This window comes from Anguilla rostrata, chromosome 16 (genome assembly GCF_018555375.3).
Source record: "Anguilla rostrata isolate EN2019 chromosome 16, ASM1855537v3, whole genome shotgun sequence".
NCBI classification, from domain to species: Eukaryota; Metazoa; Chordata; class Actinopteri; order Anguilliformes; family Anguillidae; genus Anguilla; species Anguilla rostrata.
The window spans coordinates 13626176-13640438 of NC_057948.1; the positions used below are offsets into that span (position 1 = coordinate 13626176).

Sequence of the window (14263 nt, forward strand, 5' to 3'; positions counted from 1 at the left end):
AAATGGGCTGAAATTAATATCTGGTACTTATAGTTGGTGCTATAGTGAGTTGAAGACACACTCTCCCAATAAACTCTATTGTGCCTGCTGTGGCAATATCACTGCATGATGTCTTGTCGTCTACAAAACTTGAGTTTAACTGCAAAAAACTGAAATACCACACAAAAAAGGAAAATAGGACCTGGATTGCCACCAATATGCAAATTCTAACAATTTGAATGTGTTTTAGGCTGGAGTTTTATTTTAAAAGGTCTTTTCATGTTTGTTGCCAATTTCAAAGTTATTTTTGAGAGCAAAAGTCATCTGGAAAAATTGAAGCAGTATAATGCCAATGTAATAGCCCAACTGAATCTTCGTCAGAGCTGTTTATCCTCTGTATGCTGAGGTGAGCACACATTGGAGAAGTCTTTGCCTTATGGGTACTGAGGACAGAAACCACAATTCTCCAGTGCAGCATGTATAACTGAGGTTTGAAATAAAAACACAGCCAGCTGTTTTCTTGTCTTCTTGATACGCATGTTCATGGGAAAAAGTATTCATGCTTTAATGAGGCAAGAGAGTGACCTCTGTGTGTTAATCCTGGCTCACCCCACTGAAACATATATAGGCTGGATACACAAATGTTCTCCTTGCTCTGCAGGCAAAGGACATAGCTTAATTTTACCACAGCGTTTTAGTCAGAGGAACAATAAGGGGTACTCTGTAATTAGCTCTTGGATCCTGCTATGCGATATATTCACTTCTACCTTTAAAAAGTTTAATTGATCTTGAAACTAATGGAGTAACAAAGATGTGAAATTTAGTTTTTGTTTCAAATAGTCATAACCCTATATCCCTGTCTAACTCCCATAACAATATTTCTGCAATTCCTTTGGCAACCAATGAATATTGTGTTATTTCAGACTTCAGGATTCAGTTTCTCAGTTGTTGACGATTCCAGTCATTATCTGCCATTCTTTGCTTAGAGGAATGGATGGGCTAAAATTGCGATTTGCTTTTGTATGAAATGGCCTGAAATGTTGAACATTTAATCGCGCTGTTGGGAATTCACTGATGTCATGTATCTGATATCTGATACAGTATTCTCATTGCTGGTTTTAAGGTCCATATTTGTCTCTGAATTGGCCAAAAGTGTACAGAGAAGATTGACCTATATATTCCCATGACTCAAGCCCTCACTGGAATGTAAGCTGTAGAACATGCTTAATTTTTGTCAGCATATTTTTCCTTAAACGGATCAAATCCCCAATATCTTTGCTGTAATGTCTTATGCTGGCAAATAAGGGTTTAATAATGTTTCATCAGTGTATTGCAAGCCTTTTGAGAATTTACCATCTGTTATGTGTTGATGTGATTTGTTGCTTTTTGTTTTGCCAAAATGCATAATGCTCATTTAATTGGAATATAACTGAAAGGATTTTCTTGCTTTGGGGGATTTAGTGAGACATTTGGACATAAAACTCTTATCTTGTCTCTCGTCATGGCGAGTGGCTGGGTGGCAAGTGTGGCAGTATGTCTTAGTCCCCTGGCTATGGAAAATCACTGGGATTACGCTGGATTTAATGATCACCTTAAAAGCTGGGAGCTGAACATGCATATATACTGGGCTTTTGGAAATCTATGAGGCTGAACCCCGCGCGCTGTCTGATTGATTCTCCACCTTTGGAATGCATGTGTAGCCTCCCCCGCCCAAAGGTTATCTGGAGGGTTATCTGCAGTCGTAGGCCGAAGTACATTTGCGAGCCCTACTGCAGACAGACGGAAGGAGCAATATCGGCAATGTGTTGACTGTGAATGCTGCCCTGATCGTCTTCTCTGTGCTGTGATTGGTCACCAGGTGGTCGGGAATGAGAGCCGGGGGAACGATGACTGCCAACAGGAGCACCAAGGCTGTGTCCCGCACTGGAGGCAGTAAAGCACACCGGGATATTCCGGAAAGGTGAGAAACATGGAGGGGGGCGGGGTGGCGGGGTGTCATGATGAGGGCGATGCCAACATCAACAAGGATTGCTCCTGTAAGCAGTATTCTTATTATGCTTTCCAAATGCTGCTCCATAAGGTGCTGAAAGCTTTTTCATGGTGGCTTTGATGTTGCGCATTGACTTGATGACATACAACTAGGAAAATAAACGTTCAGCAAAGGAATGCGTCTGTAAATAGCGAGCAGTAATAGCGAGCAGTATTTGTAGGCTGCCTGGATCTGGGAGATGCATGTTGCTGCTGTCCCTAACAGCCAGTACATTTGGGCTTTAGGTCATTTATTTGGTTTTTTACTGGGAAGCCTTTCACTTATGCTATTGGCATTGTACACGCACAATGTGTTGCAATGTATGTAATATATACTGTGCTTCGACAGTAATGCAATCCCATTTTACAACAATAATAGGGTAAATTTGGTTTGTGCATCTATATTTAAATGAATTCTTAAGAGAATTTCAATATAATTGGTTAAATAGTGCTTCATGATGAAAGCTGTGCAAACAGACTTACGTGTCTTTTGTTTGCAAAATTTGATTTTTCATTCAACCTGTCCAAACGGACTCCAAAAAAATGTACACATCTTCTATATTAGCACGTATGCTGTAAAGCTCTGCTTGGTTGTTTATTAGTGAGGATATTGCCAGAACATTTAATATTAAATAAATATAACTGAAATAAATAAAAATAAAATAAAACTGATATATTAATGCGTTGTGTAAAAATGTGTGGGAAAGGGTGATGGATCCAAGATCTAACTCAAAGAGCAGTTTGCTTTCTCAAAGCCCATGTACATGAGTTTAAAATAAGGCATTTTAGAACTCTGGGTTGTCTATGTGCAGGGACAGCAGCGTAGTCTGGCCAAGGAAATGCTGCCACATTCATCCCCAGGGCCCTACATGCATCGCCTGCACCACTAAATCCATCTGTTGGACAAAGACAAACAATAAAACCTGCGATATTTACAAAATTGGATTCTATGTCAGTCACCCCCGGCAGAAGGACAGAGTGATCTATGTGCAGTGGAGACAATGCTGCCATAGAATCTGAGCTAATTCTAATTCTCTGACGTCAGAATCATGAGGGGGAAAAAGGAAGTGGAGATTTATGTGCTGAGGGAGAAAGCGGGGCTACCTCCTGGGCTCGAGAAGCAGGGCATTTTCAGTAAATCACAGATGTTATCTGGCAGGCGGCGCTGCACAGGGAACCATTCCAAAGGTCAGGGGGTTCAGAGGGGCGGGGAGTGATTCTGGGAGGCATTTACTGGATTCCTTTAGTAGTGAAGAAACTTTTAATGGACTGCAAAGGAGGATACATCAATATAAAAATACAGTATGAAAGAGAGAAAAGAAGTGAGAGAGACGGATAGAGGCTGAATGAGAGGGAGAGGGTGGAAGAGAAAGTCCTTGTTTGGTGGCAGTCCCATGGGGCTGTTAATTGGCTCTTTCTGGGACATATATCATTTAATCTGGGTTACTGGATCCTCTTCGTCCCTGCTGCTGGGTTCAGATCCAAACTGGAAATGGTCTGTGGGTGACATACAGGTCCCTGGATACACCTTGCTGTGATTGGCTCCCCTTGTTTTCCAGATGTATCTTATGCTCCCTAGTGCCATAACTGGGATTTCTTGTGGCCCAGCCCTTCAACCAAAATCTGACCCAACTCCGTAGAAGAGCCATAGCCATCTTCTTTTTGTGCAAATGTCAGTGATTTGTGGGACCGCTTGTTTATGGTTATCAGTAGGATTTAAACATGCTGGTTTACAGAGAGTTTATACTTTTTTCTGCATTTTATCTTCTTTGTTTTTGTGTAAATAAATAATGTTCAGAGCCATGGCTCTGAGATTTACCAGCGGGCTCTGTGAGTGAGAGTGTTTGTTGTTGGGGAATGAATGGGTCCCTTTAGTTACAGGTTTGCGTACATAGCCACTGACTACACCACAGACCAGTCTCTCGTTGGCTGTTCAGTCGGGCGGCTCTGTTGGAGGGCACATGACAGTATTTTGGTTCTCTTCTTGGAATGCATTGATCACTAGGGCTTGAAAAGCAGGAGTGAGTGCAAGCTTGTGCATGTGAACTATGGCATGGTATCATTTTTTTCATATCGTAGTGTGTTTTCTAAATAATACCACGTTATACTGTGTTACAGGTATTTTTCATAAATCTTTATGGTTTTGGTTACGCATGCACGACAATTATATTTGTGATAATGCTCTACATCTCTTAAATGGTCTTCACATATGTGCGGTGGAAGTTAAAAAAAATTATGTGAAAAAAATTGAGGAATGTGCAAGTGAATTGATAAATTTGCAGTTAAATGCTAAAAAATAGTTGATAAAAGTTCAAGTGATTCAATTAAAATATGAATGATTTCAATAAAACAGGCTTAATTTGATAAATGAGAACCCTCCTTTTTATTGTTCACCACAACTGCTCTGCTCGTTTATCATTTAGCCTGTGCCCCCAGTCAATCAAAAAGCTCCCCCTACAAAAAGCTGTGACTTTGGAAGGATTTCTCATCCCTGGTCGCCCGCTGTCATTGGCTGTCTGCTCAGTGGGAGTGGCTACCTGCTGTGTCATTGGCTGTCTGCTCAGTGGGAGTGGCTACCTGCTGTGTCATTGGCTGTCTGCTCAGTGGGAGTGGCTACCTGCTGTGTCATTGGCTGTCTGCTCAATGGGAGTGGCTACCTGCTGTGTCATTGGCTGTCTGCTCAGTGGGAGTGGCTACCTGCTGTGTCACAGGCTGTCTGCTCAGTGAGAGTGGCTACCTGCTGTGTCAGTGGCTGTTTGGTTAATATGTGTCTGTGCTTGTGGTAGTTCCACATTTGATGATCTATGTGTGCTTTGGCTAGTTTGGGGGTTGATGGTCTGTTGGTGGCAGATTCAGTGGAATCAGGGGATGTGCTGCAATTTTGTAGTGTCTGTGTTTTTTTTTGTTTTTTTTGGGGGGGGGGAGTGGCTTCCTAGTGTGGAGCAATATATGAATCCAAAGTATGAATCCAACTGCCCCCCCTTATGCCCCTCCCTCTTTCTTGCACACATCCTCCCCCTGTGCAGGCGTGTCTGCTTTGTGCAGAAAAGGTGTGGTGTGATCTGTCCAAACCTGCACCTGGGATCACTGTGCTGGCCTCCTCCCAGCTGGCTTCAGTTATTCTAACCACCTTGGTGACATAACCGCTCCCAGCCTCAGTTTTGCAAACAGGGGCCGTGTGGGAGCAGCTTTCCGTAAGCCTGTGGAGGAAAAGCAGAGTTCCGGAGTGGTGAGAAACTCACTGTTCTTTCTTCTTACTCTGTGGTTTTTTTAAAACCCTGTAACCCATCAGAAGGCTGGGGTGCAGTGTGTGGAGAATGAAGGAACAGTGGACATAGAGAGGGGCCCTTTCTGTGGGTCCTGGGAAGCTGTTTATATGTACTGGAGAGAAGGATAGAGAGAGAGCGGTAAAGAAAGAGAGAGAAATGTTCCGGTGCATGCCTCTGAGGAATAGGAGATCGGAGCACAGCGGCACGCGGTCTGGCCGTTTCATCTCTCAGTCCGCCCGGTTGCTGTGGTTACGTGTGTGGGGTCCACATTGCATTCCACCCCAGTCGTTTTAATAATGTGGAAAAATCCACGCGGCTTTTCGCCAGATTTTCTGGATTATTTCGCCTGGTCTGTTTTTCCGATTCGGAATTGGCCAAAGTTGTGTCAAATTAGTGAAGGGACTTTTCCATGATTATTTTACATCAGTGGACAAGGGCACTGGCATTGACTATTATCCGAGCAGAAACCTTAAGATTCTTTCATCCTCCACCTACTTTGAAGGGTGTGTGTTATGTTTCTGTCCATGTTCTCTAAATTTGAGCAATGATTAATCCAGTGCCAGTCAGTACACACCTGAGGTAACTCACCTGTATTCCACACCCTGTTCCTTCATTGTAGTCAGCACGGCAGAGGTACTCCCAGCTGTGCTTGACATTCGATTCCTTTTCAAGCTGTTTAATGGCCTGAGAAAGACGCTTATTCTCTTTCAGGAACAAACGCAACAAGAGCTGCACAGATTGTACTGAAGAGAGATTTCCTTCTTCTTTTAAAGGGCAGCAGACAGTCTGCCCTCGTTTTTGCTTGTTTTATTATATTCCGGAAGGTAAAGCAGGCAGGCTAACAGGTAGGGAAGGGATCTCAGCTCAGAAGGTACCATGACCTGTGATTCAACCTCTGCCCGTGAGGCGTGGGAGGCTCACCATAAGTCTTGCCTGATTTTCTGATTGTCTCTCCCTCTCTCTCTCACTCTCTCTCTCTTCATCTCTCCCTCCCTCTCTCTCACTCTTTCTCTCTGTCTCCCTCTCTCTCCTCCCTCTCAATTTCCTTTTCCCTCTCCATCTCACTCTCCCTTTCCCTCCCTCTCTCTCTCTCTCTTTCTTTCTCTCTCTGTCTCAGGTGCCAGTCAGCATCTCCCCCTCCCATTCTCAGCGCTGGCAGAGGGCTGGTTCACCCCCTAAGTGACGGTGAGGAGTGTGTCGGGCAGGGTGGATACAGCCAGGTTGGCAAGGGCCGGCTCCTGAGCCTGAGGGACTGGGGCAACCAGAGCAGCCCCCTCCGGAGCAGCTCCCCTCTTCGCTCCCACTTCCAGACCCAGAGCCGGCTCATCAAGGCCCGCAGCATCAGCTGCCTGGACAACAAGCTCTCCATCTACAGGCCAGTGGGGGGCGGGGCCAGGGCCGGGTGTGGGGCCAGGAGCGGGCAAGAGCAGAAGGAGAACCGACAGGACGGGGGTACAGCCGGGGGTGGACTGAACACCGGCCCCGTGGGCTGGAGCACCCTGTCCCTGGGTCCCGCCCCTTCCCCTTCCTCCTCCTCCCCCTGCACTCAGAGCCCTGCCCACCCCTCTGCCATCCGCAGGAAGATTTCGGAATGGGAGTGCCGGCGTGTGGCTCTTCCTAGGATGAGCCTGTGCCTGGAGAAGAGACCCTCAGGGGAGAGAGCAGGGGGGAGCGAGGGCTGTCCCAGCCTCCTGTCCTCCCCCTGCAGTGATAAAACCTTTGACGTGCGCAGGATGAGCGCAGCCTTCTCCGAGTGCTCGTACCCGGAGACGGAGGAGGACGAGGCCAGCCTGTCCGAGCGGGAGCCCACGGCTGGCCCCCGCAAGGCGGAGCCCGCGGGGCTGTTCATGCGCTCCCTCTCCTCCCGCAAAGACACCTCAGCCGTCCTCAGCCGCATTCAGAAGATTGAGCAGGTGCTGAAGGACAGCCCCTCGGCCGTGCCCCAGTACCCCAGCAGCTGCTACGCGCGGGCCCAGGACAGGACGCCCCACAGGGGCTCTGGGGTAGGCCGGCCAGGGAGCTCGGACAGCCCCAGCATCAGCAAGAGGAGCAGCGTTTGCTCGGGGACCACTGAGCCCGGCTGCTCCCCAGGTCCTTCCAGGGCCAGGCAGAGGGGCAGCGGGAGCTCTGCTGAGCTGCCCCCCTCCCCCGAGACACCAGGGGGCACCACCACCCCAGTCAACCCTGTGCCCAAACCCAAACGCACCTTCGAGTACGAGGTCAACCGCAATAACGGCGGCGCATCGCCTAGCAATGGCCTACCTCCCAACAGCAGCTCTGAGTCCCCGCCCGCACTCCCCTCCAGCCCTGCGCCCCGCACGAGCCGAACCCAGGATGGGGGCTCCCACACCACGGACAGGTGAGAGAGCGCTGTCCGGCCTGCCCATGGTCCTGCCCTCCATCGGAGGCCTATTCCATTTCAGTTCCTTCAATTCTGGAAATCCGTTAGTGAATTTAAAAATCCTCATAAATCATTATGGGCATTGGGCATTATTCCTATTCATAAACTGTTCAAATCAGAATTACCTGAATTGAAATGTTATGAACCATAACTGTGCCACGCATTAGATGAGGTGTGAAATGTTGTTATGTTGTTGCTGAAGGATGGATTGGAAAGAGGAAGGAATGCATTTCAATTGGATCATACGAGGACAATGCATTTGCCAAAGGACATTTGCACGTGCTCTTAATTATCAGAATGTGACTATGTGCACTTGTCTGTCCAGCTTTCCTTGGACACAGCTCTGTGGCTGGCGTTTTCTGTGTTGTTCCTTGAGCTCACAGGCTGAAACGTGTCGATGTGGCTGCTTATCCAGCAGAACAGGCCACACTGGAAAGATATGACAGGGCAAGAGCGTTTCACATTCATGCAGCTGTAAGGCAGAACAAGGTTTATTTATGTGCAGAGAAACAGGATGGCTGTGAATTTGTTTAGCTCCCTTATGAGAGTTCCCAAGGCAAGACGATTAGTTGTTTTCCTTGGATCCTGAAGTATATCAAACACTTCCTGGAGAATGCAAAGGGCAAAGATCTAGGTTCTATTTTTTTTTGTTGATGTTGTTCTAGTCTGTGAATTATGGGGTGTTCTCTGCGTGATCTGCTGGGATTATTTCTCTTTGTCTGCTTTGTCATGAACCGTTTGGGACCACATCTTGGGTTTGGTTGGCTGAGGTCAACACCGTCTGCTGCTCATTTGCTCAAGGTTTAAGTCTTACTCTCTTGCTAAGCGATGTTAGTTTTGGCTTCTCATGAAGAGCATAGTTCTGTAGTATGAGGCTATGTTTGACGCTCTCTTCTCATAGCTTCCCATATTTGTGAAAGCTGGAGTGGAATCATGAGCCCAGTCTTTGTCCTTGGCCGCTAGAGCAGTGAGATTCCTCTGGCTTTCTTAAAGAATGTTCATCACAAGCGCTGAAGAGACAATTGCCAGTCTGTCGTGAGTGTCCATAAAGCTTCTTGTCACCCCCGCAGGGTAGCTAACAATTGGCCGTAGTTTCGCCTATGGAGGAGGGCTTTCAGTTGACTGCATTGTCTTTGCCTCATTGCACACGTGCACTATGAAATGCACTATTGAGTGCACCATTGAGTGCACTATGAAGTGATCTATAAAGTGCACTATGGAGTGCTCTATGAAGTGCACTATGGATTGCACTATGGAGTGCATAATGGCTGAGCAGCTCAGCTGCTGGGCTGCAGAATGAAAGTGAGCAGTGGCTGCTAGTTTGCCTGCACTCCTTTGTATCTGAAGGTTTTTAAGTGATGCGGAAAGAATAGTGGATAGAAAATGGTTTTAAAAAGAAAATGTATAAAATATTTTTTGTTTGTTTATTGGTCTGAACAGCTGTACTTTAACGAATGATTAATGAGGTTGAAATGAAAGAGCATCAGGAAGGCAGTGTGAATATTTAAAGGCAAAGTGAAGTCAGCCTCAGTTGAAATACCATCTAATCTAAAACACACTCTCCTCTCTCAGACCGGGTGCCCTGTTCCTGTCCAAAGCTGTAAAAATGCTGTCCTCACCGTCCAACATTTTTGCAAAGTCTTTTTAAGGAGTTCCAAGCAGACTTACATTAAAGCATAGATGCATCGCCCTTTGGATCTGGAAGCAGCAATAACAGAGACTCTGTGAAAAGGTGGGAATGGTGGGGGGAATTATGATAAGGCCTCGGGTTTCCTGGTGATCACTGTCCCTGTTTCAGGAGGTTAGTTCTGCTGTTCTGCCATCGCTGTTTCCTTGGTATCTTGCTTATGGACTGCAGCCCTCATCTGCCTTGGTGGCACAGAAACCACCTGGCAGTGTGACTGAAGGTCGATACTCCCGCTATACCCCCCAACAAATGAAAGAGATAGTCTGCGACTTGGAGGCCTTGTGAGTGGAGCATGTCCTAGCTTTGGTTTGGAGACAGACACTGATACTGCAGATCACGTTGCGTTTGGCTGTCCTGGGTGCTGGTTTCCAAGGGAGCACCTCCTCCCCTACTGCGCGGAGCTGTGCTTTCATCCTGCATCCGGTGAGAAAGTATTCTGGGATGTGTCTCAGGCGCAGTATAAACAAGTGGGGGACAGCTGTGGAGTGGAGTCCTAGCACAGCAGCCTGCAGCCCTGTGCTGCTGGTCTGTTACCCAGCCCCGTGCCGCCGATAGGGCCCGGGCCTCTGGAATGGTCTTTGATCTGCTCAGGTGGTCCATGGCGATTAGCCAGCGGAGGATAGCAAGGGTGAGCCAGGCTATCTGGACCGTCTCTGTGCTCTTCATACACACTGTCCAAATGAACCCCTATTAATGCCATGCGCTTCTCTCTCTTCTCCCCCTTTTCTTTTGTTTTTTCCCCCTGTCCTGCTTTCCATCTCATCTCCCTCTCTCGTCCTCTCTTCATTTCTCACCCCCTGTGCCCCCAGGGATTCGGGCGAGTCAGAGGACGCAGCTAGCCTTGGCTCCTCCCAGCTCTTGTTATCCATGGAGAATGGCTCCGCCCCCACGGAGACGCGCAGCCGACCCGGCTCTAAAAGCACTTTAGAGGAGAGTGCCTACGAGGACATCCTGGGTAAGCACAGCGATGTTTATGAGGACATTTTGGGTAAGCGTGGGGAGAGGAATAATGCTGTACAGCACACATAATGTGGGTTGGAATCCTAATTCTGTGGATTCAGTGCAAATCCTGGGTTTAGACCCAAATGCTGTATGCTCAACCCAAGTATTATGGGTTTAGATCCTGGCTGATGAACCTCCTTAGTACGGCAGCATTGTTGCAGCATCCATAATGCTGATAACATCAGTCACCCTGCAAGAGGGAGTGAACTCTAAGGGACTCTCACTTAGTGGGTGGTGTGTTGGGAAATCTGAAATGTCTGACATGTGGGTCATGGGCGTGGCTTAATGTTCACAACCTAATGGTTGCCAACATAAATAACACACCTTGATTCTTTGGGATTTGCTGTTTCTTTGCCTGTGTGTTGGCACACAGCTGAAGAGTAATATTTTACTTGGAAACATTGATTTCTAGATGACGTTTTTCTGCTGAAATGTATGGAAAGTAGAGGAGTTTTTTCTCAATGCTATATCCATGTAGATCTGAAAGCCAGCAGCCACGCGTGGGTTGTATGAGACTGTCCTCCCTCTGTTCTGAGGAATTTGACAGTCATGGTTTTTGATTTGTGCTGTGTTTTCATTCCAGATTAACTGACCTAAATAACATAAGGTTTTTTGAAGCAAGATTTTTACCCAACAAATATTTGAATTTACAATTCTGTCCCTTTGGGGAAAGAATTTCACCCTATGGAAACTGCTCAGTTAAATATGTCCCCCTGTTTGATTCTTTATGAATTAATGTGTTTTAAATCAATTAACCTTAACATTACAAATCTTTTATGTCATGCTAACAACATGTGTTTTATTGTGGCTAATATGACTGTGATTTGATGAGAGTTCACAAAGCCTTTTGTTTGCTAGCAGTCTGCGGTAAATCAATGTGAATTCTTACATACAATGTTGTGTTGGATCACACAGATTTATAAACACCAAAGAAAAGAACCCATTGCTGTTGAGATTTATGAGGCTATAAGGAACGGGGCAGCGGACAGGATGTGTATTTGTTGTGCTCAACTCCTAAAAGATGAAAGTGCCCCTGCACTTTGAACTCGCAGATAAATTGAGTGCGACTCCACTTCCTGCTCTGGAGATGCAGGAGCGAGGCTTTGGGAAATGGCTGACCTTCTGCGCAGGCTTGTTGGGCCCTGCTGATTTCGGAGACGGGTAAAGCTGCGTGTCGTACTCACAGAGCAGTGTGTTTTTTTCTCTGGGGGGTGACCCAGGGGCTGGCACACTGGGTAACCGTTAAACAGGCTGGATTCCTTTTTCTGAGCACCTGGCACAGGCACTGACTCCCGCAGCCCTGCATGGCTCTGATGCAAGTCTGTCTGGCCTCAGGGCCGAGCGTCAGCGGCGCTGGGGCTGGGGCGGTGCGGAGGAGAGCCGCCGTCTGAAGCCGGAGACAGAAACGCGCTGTTTCGGAGGGAACGCTGGTTTGCTGAGGCCAGGTTTTCAGGCTGGAGGTTCCGCCATCGCTGCCCTAGGGTTAGGGGAGGAGGTGACCGCAGACTGAGCAGCATGAAACATGGAATTCTCAGGAGCACTGCTGAACTTCCATCGTGTGCGGTCCAGCCGGGTGTCCTTGTCGACCACCACGTGCGCGGTCATATGCGTGTTGGTGACTGCTGGCTCTGGGCAGTGCATGCAGATGCAGCCACAGGAAGCTGTGTGACTTCCTTGTGCTCATCCAAACAAAGTACCCTTTGTGTTTACGCAGCACCTCCAGTGATTACAGTTAGGCCTGATGCAGAGCAAACATGGGACTGTTTGATCTCTACAAACACATCACATAATGTCTATGGTACTGGTTAAATTCTGCATTCAGAATATTTTAGCTGTTTCTTGGCATCACTGTTTTTGAAGTGTCATTGCGGTTTTTCGTTTTTTTTAGTTCTGTAGTGGGACAATTTTGGGCTGCTTATATCTCCAAACTGAAAAATGAACAAGCTTTCTGAACAAATTTCCCATTGTGCCTGGCTGTAGAGTGAGAGAAATTGTGCTTTATTCCAGCGTTTCTCTAATGCGTCAGCTTACAGCTCAGACATGCTGGAATCAGCGACATCTCTCTAAATGATTCAGCTCAAATCAGCTCAGAGAGCAAGAGAGAGTTTGTGTTGTGTTTGTACCCAGTCCTACAGACATAGTCCATAAGCTGTTATGAGTGGTTTCGACAGGCATTGTCATGCTTATTTAGTCTTATGAAGCGCATAATTTGCCATGAGCATTTATGGAGGGTAATAACAGGCCATGTGTAGTGCTTATGGAATGAGAGGAGTGCATGAAAACATAAGAATATGTAGTGATGAGAACAGACCATTCAGCTCCTCTATATTCATCCTTTACCTAGCAGACACACAGCGGAGGGTCTCCACTGCCTTTTCACCAGGGGGTGGTTCCTTCATCCTTTAAGGAGGCATCAAAAAAGGTCCCCTGGGCTGAACCGGCTGACTGTGCTGATGGTGAAAGACGGCAGTGCTCTCCATGAAAGGGCTGTAGGGATCACATGCTTCACCCAGATTGTCCCGGCTGCTAAACCTCTGAAACGCTGAATACTTCAGAGCAATCGTTCGGGCTTTCTTCTGAGACACTGTGTGCTGTCGTCATGCAGTGCTCAGTACGGTTTTATCACAAGCCGCTCCTTCACAAACTGATTTGCTACATGGTGTCAGGCTCCATTTGGCTCTGGCTATGTCTGTAGAAACATTGCTGCTGACATTATGACCAGCCTGCTCTGCAGCACATGCCTATGTGTGAGGTCAGGGGAGACCCATGTGTCTGCATTTAAACAAGCCTACTTTAACACGGGCGAGAGTGAGGTTTGATGTTGGGGCTGAAGTCATCATGGTTAAGCATTGAGCGGTCCTCGTGTTTGTGCTGTGGCTGGTCCTTGTGTTTGCTTTGTGATTGGTTTTCGCGTTTGTGCTGTGATTGCTTCTCATGTTTGTGTAGTGATTGGTTCCTGTATTTGTGCTATGATTGATTTGTAGTGCATGTGCTGTGATTAGTCAACACTCCCCTCTGTAATTGTTGGTGTGTGGGGGACCCGATCAATACCCTATACCACGTAGGGTTCAACTGTCTGCTTTCCAGTAGTAATAATGTATGGCGCAGTGCCTCCAGAACTGTAGTAAGGCATCCACACACACGGTCACTAGTTCTCTCTCAGTTAGAGCATGAAAAAGTGGAAGGAAAGTTCTGGGTTGTTTACTTATGAGGTTACATTATCTGTCAGTGTGAGGATGTGAATTATGGGAAGACTCTTTGAAGTTATTATTATCTGGCAGAGCAGTTAGATTCAGGCAGGCTGGGCTTTATGATCTCATACGGAGATTACAGGATAAGGCCTGCCCTGCACATCATATTCAATTGACGTGTAGCTCAGTTGATTTGCACAAATTGCTTTGAATGTACATCCCAGGAAAATAATGAAAGAACCAAACACAAGTATGCCAGATATCCACTGTTTCTGGAGATACAGGTTTTTTGCTGTCATATTTACATGATAATGGCAGTGTAGTCTCTAACAGAGTAAATGAACAGAGGGCTCAGCATGATGTCATTAAAAATGTTGGTGTGCGCTAATCAAAGAGACCATGGATTTTTCATTGGCTAACTGCTCAGAAGCCCAGTTGCCTCTTTTTTTTGTGTGGTTCCCAGCCACTGACTACCACGTGAGGGGGAAACAATGGAAGACTCTTTAAGGTTCCAGAATTTTGGCAGTAAAGAGCTCTAAATTCCGTCTGCTGCTTTGTGACTGTGGCACGACATTGAACTCAGACAAGCACAGCATGGCTTTTTATAAAGAATGTGTGACTGGAGCAACGGCCTTATGAGGAGGGAAAACACCATAAAATGTTGGACTCTAGTGTGTCATGATTTTAAATCACAGAAGGATTTGGC

The 14263-nt window shown here is 46.8% G+C and overlaps 1 protein-coding gene across 2 annotated transcripts in view; it reads left to right on the forward strand.

Moving 5' to 3' along the window:
- The window catches only part of LOC135242159 (DENN domain-containing protein 2B-like), a 60728-nt gene that overhangs the window by 23645 nt on the left and 22820 nt on the right, over positions 1-14263 (forward strand). For both annotated transcript variants that reach the window (XM_064313103.1, XM_064313102.1), the window contains 3 exons: positions 1838-1939; positions 6394-7635; positions 10174-10319. In XM_064313103.1, the coding sequence (XP_064169173.1) occupies positions 1848-1939; positions 6394-7635; positions 10174-10319 (1480 nt within the window). In that variant the 5' untranslated portion in view covers positions 1838-1847. The remainder of the gene's footprint in view (positions 1-1837; positions 1940-6393; positions 7636-10173; positions 10320-14263) is intronic.